The sequence below is a fragment of the Schistocerca serialis genome, chromosome 8, assembly GCF_023864345.2.
Source record: "Schistocerca serialis cubense isolate TAMUIC-IGC-003099 chromosome 8, iqSchSeri2.2, whole genome shotgun sequence".
NCBI classification, from domain to species: domain Eukaryota; kingdom Metazoa; phylum Arthropoda; class Insecta; order Orthoptera; family Acrididae; genus Schistocerca; species Schistocerca serialis.
Window position 1 is genome coordinate 47,907,548 of NC_064645.1, and position 19,790 is coordinate 47,927,337.

The following is a 19,790-nucleotide window of genomic DNA, read 5'->3' on the forward strand; positions in this document are numbered from 1 at the left end:
CAGCCGTCTTCAAAACATCAGATGCGCTAGGTCAGAATGGATTATATGTGAGGAAACTAAAGCAGTGGCATCGAAATCGAATATCAGTCTGTGCCAAGCCACAGTGGGGGTCAGACGTCAACAGTCTGCCGACACGGGTCGAGTGGGCTCCCTCTCTACCGTTGCGATAAATACAGCCAGCAGAGCTGTAGCATCATGCGTATGTCTGCTTGTGTGTGAGTTAAGGCCGCTGGCTCGTGCTTGAGTCTTCTCCAAATCCCGCTCGTGTCGAGTCAGCTGGCAATGTCGATCAACTAACACCACGCTCCAGGAGCACAGAGACAATTGCGCACCCAGCCGACCCCAGTGGACAAAGAAATATACCATGGAGGAAATGTGCAAAGAGATTCTACATATGCGATGGTGAGGTGTGAAGCGTTTTTCATTTTTCGTTCTCTTGATTTTTTCAAGAGATTGTAAGGTAACACTGTTAACACAAAGCCTGTAGAAACAAGAATATAAAAACACGAGAAACTGCGGTACTGCCACGAAAGAAACATTAGCACGGAACTTGATGATCACAGCCTGAATACGATCGATTGCTGAATATAGAGTGATTCAGAAATAACCGTACACACTTCGTGGGTGTTACGTGTGCACCAAAATAAGGGTAAAATATTAAATATAGTTTTATCTGAAATTGCACTTTTATGTAGTAGAGAAGAGATCACAAGGGCAACACAAACAACACAAATATTTTTTTCGAACTGTTGCATCCTTGAGCCCCCGGTTCGCGATGTACGCTCCCCGGTTGATGGCTGACACTACAGATCACACTTTATTAATAATTATAGTACAAACGCATAGTACAAAATAATATCATCCATACATCATTACTAACTTTACGACATGAGCGGGTATACAATGTAAAAGGCATATTACTATAGTCTCGGTCCGGCACACAGTTTTAATCTACCAGGAAGTTTCATATCAGTGCACACTCTGCTGCAGAGTGAAAATCTCATTCTGGAAACATCCCCCAGGCTGTGGCTAAGCCGTGTCTACGCAGTATCCTTTCTTTCAGGAGTGCTAACTCTGCTTGGCTAGCAGGAGAGCTTCTGTAAAGTTTGGAAGGTAGGAGACGAGGTACTGGCAGAAGTAAAGCTGTGAGGACGGGGCGTGAGTCGTGCTTGGGTAGCTCAGTTGGCAGCATTCCAGCTTTCGCTGTCGCCGCCGTCGGATGTGCTGGCTGGTTGCTCCGCGTCGTCGGTGTCGTTGCCGGTGTCTGCTGTTTGCCGTTGTGTGTTTCTGTGTTCCGAGTGACTTACGTGTATTGTACTTTTTTGTGGTCGTCCTTTTCGTCAGCAACTTGCCGATTTTGTACGGGATTCGGGCTTGACCGGATTCCCTACAACTGCAGCGCCATGTCTACCACCATCCGGAATAACACCCCGGTTCAACCGACAGCCCTCGAGATTCATGACTGGCTCACCGAGGTAATAGGTATCACTTCTGATTCTGTGCACACCAACCAGCTAGATTCTGATCGTTATTGCGTGTTTGTCAAGTTTGTCAGTCTAGTAGCAGTTGATCGACTTCTTGAAAAAATCGGCAAACAAGTCCCTTTTGTTCATCGCGACGGCACCACTAGTATGGTTACTGTAACACGTGCCGATACCTCGATTCAGACAGTTCGAGTACTTAACTTGCCCCTTAGAGATTGACAATTCTAAAATTAAAGATGCGCTTTCTAAGTTTGGTGAGGTTAAAGAAATTGTCAACGAAAAGTGGTCTTCTCGCTATAAATTACAATGTTTCAATGGGATTAGATCTGTGGACATGGAAGTAAAAATGAACATTCCTTCTCACATCACGGTCGATGGTTATAAGGCTCACATTATATATTCTGGTCAAGCCCCCACCTGTCATATTTGCAATGAATTAGGCCATCTTCGCCAGGACTGCCCCCGCTGAGTTTTTGTCTTGAAAAATAATCTCCAGCCGCGGCGTAGATTAACACTTAACGAGGTAATGGCAGTAGATACTTCTGGTTCTTCTGCACACCCTGATGTTGATGCTCCCCAGGCAACTACCTCCGAGACCCCGCCCATAACCGCCGATGCGTTTCCACCACTCGTAGGACGGCAAACTGCCGCGCCAGTTTGTCTTGAAAGCGAATCTCAGCGAGAGAAAAGGCCGCTGGAACACAGTGTTGAGCATTCAGATGAGGAAGTATCTGACACGACCCCTGCAACCCGGAAACCAAAACCATCAATCGCGGAGGATTTAGTACCCGATGATGTTATGCGGGTCGACTTTGAAGCCAGTGTGGGTGGACTTGAGGGGATGCCGAATTCTGAGACGCCGGTGCAAGAACAGGAACCTCCAATCTTGCGTGCCGCGCCCGAAGGACAACAGCTGCTACAACGCGCACACAGTGAGCAAGTGTGGTGTCAACAACGCGCTACAGCTGACGCCCGACAACAAGTTTCTGGCGGAAGTACACAAGCGAAAGTGTTTACCAACCTGCCAGCTGCTGGCGGCAGTGCTGCGACAACGACACCACCGCGTCTCAAAGAATCCACAAAAACTCCGGGACCTCAAAACGCCCCACGACGAAGGCTCAATCCACAGCCAGATCTCTCCGTTCCTCGCAACAAGGGCAATTCCACTTCGACGCAAGCGGATGTAGCACCCCGAAATATTAGTTGTGAAATTGTGTGGGAAGGGTTCGGTGATGACAACAGCAAAGAACTCGGCGAAGCCCATCCCCCACAGTAGTAATTCCATTGTTACAAGGTTTGTTCCGTGCTGTCGCCTAAGGTTGCAAAGCTTCTTCGTGTTTCTTTCTGCCCTCTTATCCGGTTATGGTTCGCAGCATTCACTGTGTCATTTTTGCTTCAACCGGCCTATGATTCATAGTGTATCACTTGTTATGGTTTTTATTTAGCTTCTTGATCCAATATCCACTCATGGCTACTCACATTATACCTTTTTTAATCCTGCAGCCGGCACTCTTGAGACCCATGCTATCGTTTTGTAATACTTTTACATCTCATTACCTATATGCAACAGGCGTACACTATCACCTCCCTTAATATCAATAGGATTACGTCAGAGTTAAAACTTGCTTTATTAAAACAGTTTTTGTTTGACTCTGGTACGGATATTGCCCTTTCACAAGAGGTCGCAACATGGCAAATTAACATTCCCGGCTATGTTGCAATAATCAATTTCGCTGCCGAATTGAGTGCTGGCACAGCAATTTTAGTAAGGGAAGGAATACCTCTAACCGATGTTGAAAAGTTAGACACTGGACGGGGGATAGCCGTGAAAATCATGGGCGTCAGTGTAATCAATCTGTATGCACCATCAGGAAGTGCACGGCGCGCTAACAGATCGAAGTTTTTGAAGGAGGATATCATTTACTTATTGCAGAGAGATTCTCCAAACTTGATCATTGCAGGCGATTTTAATTGTGTATTGCACCGTAAAGATCAATCCCCCAATTTTAACTATTCCCCTGAATTAAACTTTCTTGTTTCCCAAATGAAATTGGGAAGTTAAGTATCTCACACTTGTGAAATACACGCACATTTCACATAATTGCAGCAGCAGGATTGATAGAATCTATATGTCGAGTTAGGTAGTGAGGAATTTGCTACAAGTGGAAATCACTCCAGTCAGCTTTTCTGATCACTGTAGTGTGAGTGCCCGGATAAACTTAGACCGGCAACCAACTCACTGGTTTAGGAATCAGTGGAGCAAGAATGTCGGCCTTTTAACAGACGACGAGCTCGAGGCCGAATTAAAAAAAGCTTGGGAATTTTGCTTGCGCTCTGTACACAACTTTCCGAGTGTTTTGGAGTGGTGGACCCGCAAGGCGAAGCCCAGATTACGGAAAGTAATTATATCTTGTAGTATAGAGAGATCTCGGGCAGTTCACCGTACAATGGAATTTTACTACATGCTTTTACGGGACTTGTATGATCAGGCAGATGGCTCAGACAGGCGATTGTCCGACATCAAGAAAATTAAAGCGACGTTATTAAGCTTAAAGAGAAAGCAACTGGAGGGTCTTAAAATTAAGTCAAAAGCCAGATCTGTCAGCGAGGACGAAACGGCTGCGTTATATCATCTGATAAAGCACCGCAAGAACCGACTACGGATATTCATGGACGAACTTAGATTAGAAAACGGTACTGTCCGCACAGCGCAAACCGAGATAATCAGAGAACTCCACGGGTATTACAGTGCCCCGTATGAGGCAGAAGCAACGCAAGACGACGATTCGGATGAGTTATTTGCGTTTACAACCTCCACAATTACGGCCGACGACAAAGCCAGCTTAATTTCGGCTTTTAGTCCAGATGACGTCTTTGAAATAATTCGCGGCTCCCCTAAAAGGAAATCGCCGGGCCCTGATGGCGTTCCGGTCGAATTCTATCAACGATATTGAAGTATCATAGGTGATAAGTTGACACAAGCCGTTAACGACGTCTTGCGGGGAAATTTTGTACCACCAGAACTTGAAGAACGTAAAATCGTGTTGTTTCCTAAAAATAAGGGATGTAAAAAGATTAACAACTTCCGGCTGATTTCTCTTCTTAATTCAGATTGTAAGATTATTGCGAGAGCTTTAAACAAACGAATGATGCCGTTGACCGCAACCATAATTGGGCAACAGCAAACTTGTGCTTATAGACGATCAATATTTCAGACTACAACACAATATAGAGATATCGTCGCTCTGTCGTCTGCCAGCACCATTAATTGTGGCCTCCTTTTTGTCGATTTTTATAAAGCATTTGATCGTGTCAGCCATAAATACCTCTTCGAAACGATGCGGAGGATGGGCTTCCGGCATGACTCCATCGCTGTCGTGCGCAATATGATCACTGGTGTGGCCGCCACGATCTCCGTCAACTGCCAGCTCACAAGACCCATTACCATCGCAAGGGGTGTCCCCCAAGGAAGCCCCCTTTCCATGTTGCTCATTGTCATCTCACTAGAACCATTGCTGCGGCTAGTACAAGAGCACATGACGGGCATAACGATCGCCGGGAAGAAAACTGCAGTTGGGGCATATGCTGATGATGTCGGCATCGTCGTGAGGAACAGGGAAGATGTGATTCAACTGGAGGCAGACCCCAGAAGCTATTGTTCCGCTTCTGGCGCAAAAATGAATTAAACTAAAAGCTAATTTCTACGTATAAGGGGACTTGACGATGTCGACCTAGAATGGGCTAACCATGTTACGGAACACAAATATCTTGGGACCATACTGACGGTCCCCCCACAAAGGATGATAACGGCGAATTGGCGGGATGTCTCGCTCAAAGTCAAGGGTGCTTTAATAGATAACGTCTATCGCAGCATGGACCAAATTCAGAGGGTTAAATTTATAAATACATGTATCCTGTCGCGGGCGTATTATGTGGCACAGGTCTTTCCAATCCCCACTGTCATAGCCAAACAGATAATGAGCAAGTTGACCAACTTTCTGTGGAGGGGGAAATATTTCGAATTGACGTGAAGACTGTGACCCTCGACCCTCTGCATGGCGGTATGGGTCTGACCGATCTGAACGCCAAAGCAATGGCTTTGTACATTAAAAGGATGACATTCTTAATCCAAAGCTACTCTGACACCCTTACGGCAAAGTTGTTTGAGGCAGTCGCACCGAAAAGTGTAGAACCGCCGATCAATGTGCAGACGATCGACTACCAGCTCTCCCACATCCGCACATATTATCTGGAAAAGAGCTACTTGAGCGAGGTCCTTCCCCAACATCGACCCTTACCTGCCAAGGACATTCTGGAGCACAGGAAACAATATGAGGGTGAGAACAAAATCGAACAAAAGCACACTGGTGTCAATTGGGATGCTCTGTGGGCGAACATCAGCAGCAGTGTACTTCCGTCCTTGGTCAGGTCGACGTGGTACAAAACGGTCAACAACACTATCAGCACAAATGAGCGCCTGCATGCCATTGGGCTAAGCGACACAGCCCATTGTCCAGATTGTCACCAAGTGGATACTGTTCCCCACAGATATACTAGCAATGGGTTCGTCAAAAGGATACTGTTCCCCACAGATATACTTGCAATGGGTTCGTCAAAAAGTCGCCCTTATAACTAGGACTTCTGAAAATAACATAGACATGAACTTACTGCACAGACCGAACGTCAAATATTTTCCGCCAACTAAAAATAATGCCGTCAAGTGGCTGTTGGGCCATTATGCAAGTGATGTCTCCAATCGGCTGACGGGCGACGATTACAGCGAATTTCTGTTACACATGGAAACGGAATATATTAAAATTAGACACTAAGCGGATCACCGTCGCAAGTACGGTAATATGCTCCATATTGCATTCAATAGAACAGGGATTGGATAGCTGTTCGAGCTCTAAAACCTTCACCCGTTTATGTATCAACCATGAGGGCGGCACCGTGGCCAGGCCTCGGACTAATTGACACCTACCCTCCTTGCCGCCACCTGCCTGCCCCGCTCGCAAGTTAAAAAAAAAAAAAACATAAAAAACAAAAAATAGAAAAAAAAAGAAAAAAGAATTGGTCAGCGTGAGTGACTGCCGTCCTAAGGGGCCTGGGTTCCATTCCCGGCAAAAAGAAATAAAAAAAATGAAAAAAAGTTGGGCTGATGAGAGGTTCATATATCTATAGTAAATAAAAAAAAAGTTGGTCTAGGGGTATGATTCCTGCTTGGGGTGCAGGAGGTCCCGGGTTCATCCCGGACGAGCCCTTGCATTTTGTGCAAACGTGTGGCAACTACCAGCATGCGGTATGAATAAAAAAAAAAAGTTGCGTAACGGTAAGCGTCGCGCACTGTTGATAATGATGTGTTGGCAGAAGAGCCAACACCGTGTTGCTAGAGGAGGCCGAAATGCACGCGTTTAAACTCACGCAGACTGGCGTGAGGTCTGGAACAAGGTAAAGTAATTATCCTATGAAGAAAAGAACGTAGTTGATTGAATACTTAACTTTAATCCATAATTGGAGAACATCGCTCTTGTTGATACATTAATAACAATCTCAATATAAAATGGTAATGGCGCCTTGCTAGATCGTAGCAAATGACGTAGCTGAAGGCTATGCTAACTATCGTCTCGGCAAATGAGAGCGTATTTGTCAGTGTAGCATCGCTAGCAAAGTCGGTTGTACAACTGGGGCGAGTGCTAGGACGTCTCTCTAGACCTGCCGTGTGGCGGCGCTCGGTCTGCAATCACTGACAGTGGCGACACGCGGGTCCGACGTATACTAGCGGACCGCGGCAGATTTAAAGGCTACCACCTAGCAAGTGTGGTGTCTGGCGGTGACACCACAGATAAGAAGCCGCGAGTTTGGGTACATTCACTGCTACATTTTTTAAAACGCCATACTGCTGTCTGCTGAAGTTATCGATGTTGTTGTGGTCTTCAGTCCTGAGACTGGTTTCATGCAGCTCTCCATGCTACTCTATCCTGTGCAAGCTTCTTCATCTCCCAGTACCTACTGCAACCTACATCCTTCTGAATCTGCTTAGTGTATTAATCTCTTGGTCTCCCTCTACGATTTTTACCCTCCACGCTGCCCTCCAATGCTAAATTTGTGATCCCTTGATGCCTCAAAACATGTCCTATCAACCGATCCCTTCTTCTAGTCAAGTTGTGCCACAAACTTCTCTTCTCCCTAATCCTATTCAATACCTCCTCATTAGTTACGTGATCTATCCACCTTATCTTCAGCATTCTTCTGTAGCACCACATTTCGAAAGCTTCTATTCTCTTCTTGTCCAAACTGGTTGTCGTCCATGTTTCACTTCCATACATGGCTACACTCCATACAAACACTTTCAGAAACGACTTCCTGACACTTAAATCTATACTCGATGTTAACAAATTTCTCTTCTTCTGAAACGATTTCCTTGCCATTGCCAGTCTACATTTTATATCCTCTCTACTTCTACCATCATCAGTTATTTTACTCCCTAAATAGCAAAATTCCTTTACTACTTTAAGTGTCTCATTTCCTAATCTAATCCCCTCAGCATCACCCGATTTAATTTGACTACATTCCATTGTCCTCGTTTTGCTTTTGTTGATGTTCATTTTATATCCTCCTTTCAAGACACCGTCCATTCCGTTCAACTGCTCTTCCAGGTCCTTTGCTGTCTCTGACAGAATTACAATGTCATCGGCGAACCTCAAAGTTTTTATTTCTTCTCCATGGATTTTAATACCTACTCAGAATTTTTCTTTTGTTTCCTTTACTGCTTGCTCAATATACAGATTGAATAACATCGGGGAGAGGCTACAACCCTGTCTCACTCCTTTCCCAACTACTGCTTCCCTTTCATGCCCCTCGACTCTTATAACTGCCATCTGGCTTCTGTACAAATTGTAAATAGCCGTTCGCTCCCTGTATTTTACCCCTGCCACCTTCAGAATTTGAAAGAGAGTATTCCAGTTAACGTTGTCAAAAGCTTTCTCTAAGTCTACAAATGCTAGAAACGTAGGTTTGCCTTTTCTTAATCTTTCTTCTAAGATAAGTCGTAAGGTTAGTGTTGCCTCACGTGTTCCAACATTTCTACGGAATCGAAACTGATCCTCCCCGAGGTCCGCTTCTACCAGTTTTTCCATTCGTCTGTAAAGAATTCGCGTTAGTATTTTGCAGCTGTGACTTATTAAACTGATAATTCGGTAATTTTCACATCTGTCAACACCTGCTTTCTTTGGGATTGGAATTACTATATTCTTCTTGAAGTCTGTGGGTATTTCGGCTGTCTCATACATCTTGCTCACCAGATGGTAGAGTTTTGTCATGACTGGCTCTCCCAAGGCCATCAGTAGTTCTAATGGAATGTTGTCTACTCCCGGGGCCTTGTTTCGACTCAGGTCTCTCAGTGCTCTGTCAAACTCTTCACACAGTATCTTATCTCCCATTTCATCTTCATCTACATCCTCTTCCATTTCCATAATATTGTCCTCAAGTACATCGCCCTTGTATAAACCCTCTATATACGCCTTCCACCTTTCTGCCTTCCCTTCTTCGCTTAGAACTGGGTTGCCAACTGAGCTGTTGATATTCATACAAGTGGTTCTCTTTTCTCCAAAGGTCTCTTTAATTTTCCTGTAGGCAGTATCTATCTTACCCCTAGTGAGACAAGCCTCTACATCCTTACATTTGTCCTCTAGCCATCCCTGCTTAGCCATTTTGCACTTCCTGTCGATCTCATTTTTGAGACGTTTGTATTCCTTTTTGCCTGCTTCATTTACTGTATTTTTATATTTTCTCCTTTCATCAATTAAATTCAATATTTCTTCTGTTACCCAAGGATTTCTATTAGCCCTCGTCTTTTTACCTACTTGATCCTCTGCTGCCTTCACTACTTCATCCCTCAGAGGTACCCATTCTTCTTCTACTGTATTTTTTTCCCCCATTCCTGTCAATTGTTCCCTTATGCTCTCCCTGAAACTGTGTACAACCTCTGGTTCTTTCAGTTTATCCAGGTCCCGTCTCCTTAAATTCCCGCCTTTTTGCAGTTTCTTCGGTTTCAATCTGCAGTTCATAACCAATAGATTGTGGTCAGAATCCACATCTGCCTCTGGAAATGTCTTACAATTTAAAACCTGGTTCCTAAGCTCTGTCTTACCATTTTGTAATCTATCTGATACCTTTTGGTATCTCCAGGATTCTTCCAGGTATACAACCTTCTTTCATGATTCTTGAACCAAGTGTTAGCTATGATTAAGTTTTGCTCTGTGCAAAATTCTACAAGGCGGCTTCCTCTTTCACTTCTTCCCCCCAATCCATATTCACCTACTATGTTTCCTTCTCTCCCTTTTCCTACTGACGAATTCCAGTCACCCATGACTATTAAATTTTCGTCTCCCTTCACTACCTGAATAATTTATCTCGTCATACATTTCATCAATTTCTTCATCATCTGCAGAGCTAGTTGGCATATAAACTTGTACTACTGTAGTAGGCATGGGCTTTGGCCACAATAATGCGTTCACTATGCTGTTTGTAGTAGCTAAACCGCACTCCTATTTTTTTATTCATTATTAAACCTACTCCTGCATTACCCCTATTTGATTTTGTATTTATGACCCTGTAATCACCTGACCAAAAGTCTTGTTCCTCCTGCCACCGAACTTCACTAATTCCCACTATATCTAACTTTAAGCTATCCATTTCCCTTTTTAAATTTTCTAACCTACCTGCCCGATTAAGGGATCTGACGTTCCACGCTCCGATCCGTAGAATGCCAGTTTTCTTTCTCCTGATAACGACGTCCTCTTGAGTAGTCCCCGCCCGGAGATCCTAATGGGGGACTGTTTTACCTCCGGAATATTTTACCCAAGAGGACGCCATCATCATTTAATCATACAGTAAAGCTGCAAAGCTGCATGTCCTCGGGAAAAATTACGGCTGTAGTTTCCCCTTGCTTTCAGCCGTTCACAGTACCAGCACAGCAAGGCCGTTTTGGTTAATGTTACAAGGCCAGATCAGTCAATCATCCAGACTGTTGCTCCTGGAACTGCTGAAAAGGCTGCTGCCCCTCTTCAGGAACCACATGTTTGTCTGGCCTCTCAACAGATACCTCTCCGTTGTGGTTGCACCTACGGTACGGCCATCTGTATCGCTGAGGCACGCAAGCCTCCCCACCAACGGCAAGGTCCATGGTTCATGGGGGGGAAGTTATCGATATAATAATTTTTTTAAAAATGTTATCGATATAATAATTTTAAAAAAAGTTGGTAGAGCACTTGACCGCGAAAGGCAAAGGTCCCGAGTTGGAGTCTCGGTGCGGCACACAGTTTTAATCTGCCAGGAAGTTTCATATCAGTGCACACTCCGCTGCAGAGTGAAAAACACATTCTGGAATGCTGAAGTTAGTAAATCGCAAAAAAAAAAAAAATCTGCCAAGGGAATGTGAACAGGAGGTAATAGATCGTTACCACAAAGAAGAGTGGAACAGGAAAAGACCAGTGTTGTATCAAGGAACAGACAGGTGGAGAACACGCATGGGTACAACATTAGGAACCTACATAGATTTTGAGGCGATATTCAGAAAATGTATTGCTCGGATGAATAATGCTGATGTTAGTAACTGGTCAAAAAACTGCAAAGGGAATGTGAACAAGAGATAATGGATAACCCCAAAGAAGAGGGAAACAAAAATGAGATGGGAACGAAGGACAAGACAAGAGATTATCAGCCGTCTTCAAAACATCAGATGCGCTAGGTCAGAATGGATTATATGTGAGGAAACTAAAGCGGTTGCATCGACAACGAATATCGGTCTGCCACAAGCCACAGTGGGGGTCAGACGTCAACAGTCTGCCGACACGGGTCGAGTGGGCTCCCTCTCTACCGTTGCGATAAATACAGCCAGCAGAGCTGTAGCATCATGCGTATGTCTGCTTGTGAGTTAAAGCGGCTGGCTCGTGCTTGAGTGTTCTCCAAATCCCACTCTTGTCGAGTCAGCTGTCAATGTCGATCAACAAACACCACGCTCCAGGAGCACAGAGACAATTGCGCACCCAGCCCACCCCAGTGGACAAAGAAATATACCATGGAGGAAATGTGCAAAGAGATTCTACATATGCGTTGGTGAGGTGTGAAGCGTTTTTCATTTTTCGTTTTCTTGATTTTTTCAAGAGATTGTAAGGTAACACTGTTAACATAAAGCCTGTAGAAACAAGAATATAAAAACACGAGAAACTGCGGTACTGCCACTTGATGATCACTTAGCCTGAATACGATCGATTGCTGAATATACACAGTGATTCAGAAATAACTGTACACACTGCGTGGGTGTGATGTGTGCACCAAAATAAGGGTAAAATATTAAATAAAGTTTTATCTGAAATTGCACTTTTATGTAGTAGAGAAGATACCACAAGGGCAACACAAACAACACGAAATTAATTCTTCTCAGGAAGCAACGAGAAGAAGGGACCAGAAATTCAACACAACTAGGCATTGTACGTTTACCCCAGAGTATGTTAAAAATTTTTTACATGTTGGTGAAGGCAGTGACGTGCTCGCCGTCTCACCGCTCTCGAAATATTGCAGGCTCCGTTCATGTCATTCTGCACGCTTCTACAGCCATTAGCATTTCGCTGTTCTACTTGTACAACATTCTCAATTGCAACACCGTACAAGAACTTCTTGAGACAGCCCCGTAGACTTCCACAGGGCTACGGGCCGCAGATCTGGTGGGGCAAGTAACTCGTCCTGCACCAACTACCCAGTTATCAGGACAAGCAACCTCTCTCGTCTTCCAGCTGCAATGTGCATGGGCACTGTCGTGCATGAACCGTGACTTGGTTCGTGTAACGAGTGGCACATCGTGAAGCAGGCCAAACAATTCGTGTTCCAAAAAACTGCCGATATACTCTGCCATTCACACGCAGCGGAAGGATATGTGGTACGAGTAGCTGATTGTCGACTATACCACACCAAACGTCCAGCGCAAAATGATGTTTATAGCCTCTTACTGTAATTACACGAAGATTCTTATATGCCCACTCGTGCATGGTATGAGCGTTCACACTCCCCTCACAGATAATGAAGCTCTTGTCCATAAACAGTACGTGACCACCGAACAGACGGTCAGTGGCACCGCGCTCGAGTAGCCACTGACAGACATACCGACATCTATATGGTCTTCAAATGTCAGCTACTGTACCTCCAGCAGGTGAAACGAGTGGAATTGCTGTCTCCGAAGCAGGTGTCAAACAATTGATCGAGGAACCCGTACAGTGGCACTTATACGGCAGGTGTCTATGGTGTAATCTTCATCTAACATTTCCAGGATATTCTCAGCACCCACTGCATCCGTGCCGACCACGAACTCCATATTCCCTTAAACGCCTGTCCACAGCCGTGAAAGTGTGTTGGTTTTGTACTCTGCTGTTTGGAAACATTTCCATGCACCATCGTACTGCTGCTCACGCCTTGCCTTCTGCTGACCCGTAAAGCAGGTGCATATGTATATTGGCCGTTCGAGTGCGCCATAGTGGGCAACGATTGCGTTCTATAAACTGCCGACAGAATGAATGTGCATAACATGTCTGGTGCTGCAATAGTAAAATAGTGTCATAGAGTACAACGGACCAAACCAAAGTCACGTAAATAAATGCTTTACGTGCCAGAATTAACTGAGCAGTGTAGAAGGGCGTACAAAGCAACATCACTCAATATGCAGGTGAACACGATATGCCAAAAGCCTGTACTCAGCCATGATGTGCCGCCTACTACAAATGACATTATAACTCGGAAACAAAGGAATTTCAGACAAAATTTTGGTTTAACGTTTTACTACTATTTCGATGCATACATTACGCCCACGAAGTGTGTACAGTTAGTTTTCAATCACCCACTATAGTGTAGTATTTTCAGCAATAAGAGGAAGATGACTGTGCAATTTGTTTATTAATCAAATCAATAATCATACCGTGCTCTCATATTCTTTGCCTATTAATACATAATGTTTTCATTAGCTACTACTCCTTCTTCATGATAGGATAAAAAAATGGAGATAACTGTTATTAAGGATTTACCTGCTAAACGGAAACTGGTGAGAAATGGATATTGTAATAATGGTGCACGAGTGTTCATAAGTCATTAGCTTTGTGTCCAGTACTAATTCGTGGCATTTATATTTGTTTGACATGAAGGGCTTTTTTCCTGTATGTACATCTTAGAAGAAGAACAGGTGCATAAAAAATTATTGCTCCTGCAACCGATACACCAATGAAAAACGAAGACGCTCTCTTATGTGGTACAACAGTAGTACCCTCCATCATGCATATAACTTTAGTCTGTAGAGTATGTATGTAGATGGAGATATAGATGCTTAACAGTGTTTAAATGAGTGACAGATTACCTCAAATTGGGTTTCGGTACAATTCATCTGTGTTCAAAAAGTTGTTTGTTGGCATATCATAAAGGCGTTTGTGATGTACAGGAACAGAAGCGAAAACTGATGTTGGTTTACAAAACAGCACCAGACAAATTATGGACAGAAAATTATGCTGGTTTGAATAACTTATGCAGGTATTGTCTGTGTTAACCAGGTTATTCTCGGTGCTTTCATATAATAGAAGAAACATAATACAAATAATAGCAGAATGTTTCACCACTTTTCAAATATGTGTTCTACAGTAGAGGGTCCTAGGATATTTCTACGATTAGTAACATTATCATAATTAGTAGTAAAGGTATTGCAGTACTGCAGTAATAAACAGTCATACCCCCTTCTAATGTGATGGCTTCCACTCCAGCAGGTTCTCCATCGATGTTAACTTCTTTGTTACGAGCCTGGACCTAAATATAATAAAAGCTTCAACTTCATGTTGTGTTGGAAAATTTTATCATCGTAAATATTACCTCTAAAATTTGAAATTTGTTAGTTGTGGGGGAGGCACACACACACACTCACTGTCTTCCTTTCTCACTCTCTCTCTGTCTGTCTGTCTCTCTCTCTCTCTGTCTCGATTTTTCTCTCTCTCACTCTCTCATCCCTCCCCCCCCCCCCCCCCCCATACACACACACACATTCAAACTCAGCACTGTAAAGGAGGTTTTTCTACACTAATTCCAACAGAAACTAGAGACATACAGAATAGAGTTTGTAAGACTCATCTGAAAACGATTTCTAAGTGTTCTATGTATTACTACAAAATAATTAGAGAGTGAAAAGAATTACACACAGTAATAAGTTGATTAGACTGTGTATTTAGGTACGAAATCGCTTTAATATGAGCTTCATTCTCTACCATAGCACACTAACGTATTGAAATAAAATGAAATGAGCGTATTGCTGGAAGGCCCCTTCCGGGGTAGTTCGGCCGCCATGTCCACGTTTTATTTCAGTCAATGCCACATTGGGCGACTTGCGCGGGGAAAACCTCCAACCCGGCCAGGAATCGAACCAGGGCCCTTTGCATGGGGGGAAACCAGATGGCGCTATGGTTGGCCCGCTAGATGACGCTGCCATACGTCACACGGATATCAACTGCGTTTTTCTAAAATAGGGACCCCCATTTTTATTACATATTTGTGTAGTACGTAAAGAAATATGAATGTTTTAGTTGGACGACTTTTTTCGCTTTGTGAAAGATTGCGCTGTAATAGTCACAAACATATGACTCACAATTTTAGACGAACAGTTGGTAACAGGGAGGTTTTTTAAATTAAAATACAGAACGTGGGTACGTTTGAACATTTTGTTTCGGTTGCTCCAATGTGATATATTTACCTTTGTGAACTTATCACTTCTGAGAACGCATGCTGTTACAGCGTGATTACCTGTAAATACCACATTAATGCAATAAATGCTCAAAATGATGTCTGTCAACCTCAATGCATATGGCAATACGTGTAACGACATTCCTCTCAACACCGAGTAGTTCGCCTTCCGTAATGTTCGCACACGCATTGGCAATGCGCTGACGCATGTGGTCAGTCGTTGTCGGTGGATCACGATAGCAAATAACCTTCAACTTTCCCCACAGAAAGAAATCCGTTGACGTCAGATCCGGTGAACGTGCGGGCCATGGTGTGGTGCTTCGACGACCAATCCACCTGTCATGAAATATGCTACTCAGTACCGCTTCAACTGCACGCGAGCTATGTGCTGGACATCCATCAAGTTGGAAGTACATCGCCATTCTGTCATGCAGTGAAACATCGGTAGAACATTACGTAGAAAATCAGCATACATTGCACCATTTAGATTGCCATCGATAAAATGGGGGCCAATTATCCTTCCTCCCATAATGTCGCACCATACATTAACCCGCCAAGGTCGCTGGTGTTCCACTTGTCGCAGCCATGGTGGATTTTCCGTTGCCAAATAGTGCATATTATGCCGGTTTACGTTACCGCTGTTGGTGAATGACTTCGTCGCTGAATAGAACGCGTTCAAAAAATCTGTCAACGTCCCGTAATTTCTCTTGTGCCCAGTGGCAGAACTGTACACGACGTTCAAAGTCGTCGCCATGCAATTCCTGGTGCATAGAAATATGGTACGGGCGCAATCGATATCGATGTAGCATTCTCAACACCGACGTTTTTGAGATTCCAGATTCTCACGCAAATTGTCTGCTACTGATGTTCGGATTAGCCGCGACAGCAGATAAAACAACTACTTGGGCATTATCATTTGTTGCAGGTCGTGGTTGACGTTTCACTTGTGGCTGAACACTTCCTGTTTCCTTAAATAACGTAACTATCCGGCGAATGGTCCGGACACTTGGATGATGTCGTCCAGGATACCGAGCAGCATACATAGCACATGCCCGTTGGGCATTTTGATTACAATAGCCATAAATCAACACGATTTAGACCTTTTCGGCAATTGGTAAACGGTCCATTTTAACACGGGTAATGTATCACGAAGCAAATACCTTCCAGACTGGCGGAATGTTACGTGATACCACGTACTTATACGTTTGTGACTATTACAGCGCCATCTGTCACAAAGCGAAAAAAGTGGTCCACCTAAAACATTCATATTTCTTTACGTACTACACGAATATGTAATAAAAATGGGGATTCCTATTTTAAAAAAATGCAGTTGATATCCGTGTGACCCATGGCAGCGCCATCTAGCGGGCCAACCATAGCGCCATCTGGTTTCCCCTTTCAAGGTAGACGAGTTTCGTTCTTTGTAGTTTTTTCGTTTGATGCTTTTTCGTGAGGTATTTGGCCCAGTCGCTATCAATGGACCACCCTGTATAAACCTCAAGGCTTCCACACATGTGAGCTCAGCATATCAGTACTTCATCTCTAATGAATTTTACTGTATGACAGACAAACAAACTATTACAACTGGTGTGATAATCTAGATTTGAAATGCAACTGGCTAACAGAAAACAGTGACATGAGTTGTGTGAGATCTTCAATGAATAACGTGAGTGACATCGTGCCATCATCAAGTGATATGAATTGCCTATTTCTCTCTTAAGAACAAAATATTCGATATTTGTTTCTGTTCATTTAATGAAGCATAAACATTATGTGAACTCACGATGGCTTCACACAAATACAAACATAGTCATTTTTCCTACAGAAGTCTATTTCTACTGGAGCTGTAATTTTTCAACCATTTTATTATAGCTATGCAGAAATATGATTTGGACAACAGTCTCTTTTGTTGGGAGATGAATCCAAGTCAGCATGTTTGAAGATGTGGTATATTGTAAAGTCAGAAAATCTCAACCGTCTTCATAATATCTGTGGCCCAGTGGCACAACTGTGTTTTGTTTTGAGGTGAATGTAACGTAATATGTTGCAAATTCTCCGTTATCTTTTGACTTGATGGAGTGTACAGCGTTATGTTTACAGGAAGTAAGATAGCATTTAGCAAAGTCTTGCAAATTAAAAGACATTAGTGTTTAGAACAGTACACATATTGGATGACTGAGAATTTGTATTTCAGTAAATCAATAGAGCTGGGTTATGAGTGTCAAAATGTACGTATAAAACTACTTGCTAGAACCTCCAAGTGATTTGCTGCAGCAAAGTGATAGCGATCCCCCCCTCTAAGGTCACTTCACAGCCCACAATGTAATACAAGTAGAAAAACGTGATGACACAGTTACTCATTGTACTGTTGGACTGTTGATTATGAAAGAATTGTAATCTCTTCCAGTATGGAAACCTTTATTCTGTATTACATTTTGACAAATATGTATCAGTTGTGTGCTGTAGATATGTCTATTTCTTGTTTTTTAATGTGTCAGTACTCAAAAATTGTGGTAAACATATGTCATCAATATAAGGATACTAACTTGTAGATAATATTCAATCAGCTCAAATGCATCGTTTGCTAATACAGGGCGTGGTCCAGAGAAGAGAGTTCCAGAGTAGAAAGAAACACATCAGAGGAAAGGGAATGCAGTAGCAACCTGACTGTAGCAGATGTTGAGAGCGAGCATCTTCCTACGAGTTGGAGCAACTGCCCATACAGCCGACTGGACCTCGAGTCACGTTTACACAATCCTCACGCCTAACAGAGTTGTCGGCAGAGGCCAGTCTGTTCGCGGCCCCAGCTGGCCACCCAGGTCGCCTGAGGTGTCAGTGAGCGGTTACTTTGTGTGGGGGACCCTCAAGCCTAAGGTGAATCGCCACAACCCCCACAGTCTTCAAGAACTCCAGCAGAACATTTGGGATGAGACTGCAGCAATTCCAGCAGTGCAGCTTCCATCCGCCTTCAGAAACTTGCTTCCCAGGGCCCAAAAGTGCCAAGAGATGAATGGTTGTCATTTTCAACACCTGCTATAGTCAGGTTAGCACTGTATTTCCTTTCTCCTACAGTGTTTCCTTGTAACCTGGAACTGTGTTCTCCAGGCCGCTTTTATGTGCTCCACCTAGTATTACCTTAACAAATTATTAATTTCTGCAAACAGGATCCTTTATATTGAAATGCATACTGGTGAAACGAGAAACATACACCATTAAACGCCTAGAAAATTATGATACTCTCTTAAACGTCTGTCCTATAGGTCAGACCTTTCCAAACTACTCCACATGGTGACACCCTTCTCATTCACACAGTATCACGGGAAACCTTTTCACTAACATTAATAGAAGATATTCTGTTTTAGTAAGTGATATTTTAAAGAAATATTTCATTTCTAAGTACAGTTTAATTATACATTAAACAGCTTTTCATAGATATAAAATTTTTCTATACTTTTACAAATTTATTGACTTGCGTAAGCTTGACGAGAATTACGAATCTCTTTTACATTATCACGGTAGTGGGGAAAATTCACATGAATAACTTTCCCAGACTTCCACATTTCATTGTTTTCATATTTCTCATGACAAAAAATATACTTTCACGCGAACGTACTGTATAAAGGAGTAGCAAAATGACCAATGATCCTTTACTTAGGTGAGGGTAATCTTGCTGAAGGGAAATCCAGAAGTTGTATAAATCAGGTTCCTGGAATTCAAATTTTAAAGTGCGGTTGTTCTTCACATCTGTCAACTCCTTCTTTTTCCAATAAGTTAATGTTCTAAAGTACTCGGGTACGTGAAAGGATTTTTTTTTTTCAGCCAACCATACCTCGACTTTATCTTGTAAGGCTGCAATTTTGTCTGTGGTGGCCTTGTGGACTAGCATTTGTCTTCTTTATTATTTCAAATAAATCAGAAATGGAAGCTAGGTTTGTGCTATGAAACTCGCCTTTTAATGGATCCGCAAACTCCGTTTTGTTTTCTTCCTCAAATAAATGAAGTGTTGCACCCTTAATTTAGTAGACACAAGTAAGTATTCTCCCTCTGGAGTCACAGAGGACTTCTGTTTGAAGAAGGGGGTAATAATATTGTGCTCCTAGCTCGTCACATATCTGAACGAAAAGTCTTGACTTGAGATCCCCGTTCTTAAAGTAATTTACAATTTAAAACTTTTGTCCCGATCTGATTTCAAATACTTTCCAATGATCGTGACACCGTTGATGCTGCTACCCGGCTTACAGCTTGTAAAGCTCTGTTGTATATTATAAATTTCACATATGCTGATCTCAACCTACAGACTAATTTCAGAAGTGTATTACAGGGTCAAGATCAATATGCTATAGATTTCCAGCCATAAATTTTGTATTATCAGCGGCACAATTTAGTTCACTATTTGTACCTAGAGCGACAGGTATAATTCATAGACGAAAGAAGGAAACATGCGTTAAAGTAGTTTTGAGCAATTTAATAAAGATATTTTGGCAAAATATCTTAAAGACAAACGTGCTCTTGGGTGAATTATACGGCAATGGTACACATTCTTCT

At 43.0% G+C, this 19,790-nt stretch overlaps 1 protein-coding gene across 2 annotated transcripts in view; it reads right to left on the bottom strand.

The window, feature by feature from the left end:
* The window catches only part of LOC126416700 (phosphatidylinositol phosphatase PTPRQ-like), a 179,519-nt gene that overhangs the window by 55,615 nt on the left and 104,114 nt on the right, over positions 1-19,790 (bottom strand). The window contains exon 8 of one of the 2 annotated variants that reach the window (XM_050084507.1): positions 14,249-14,321. The exons of the other annotated variant lie outside the window; for it this stretch is intronic. Within the exon in view, the coding sequence (XP_049940464.1) occupies positions 14,249-14,321 (73 nt within the window). The remainder of the gene's footprint in view (positions 1-14,248; positions 14,322-19,790) is intronic. 2 annotated transcript variants of the gene reach the window in all.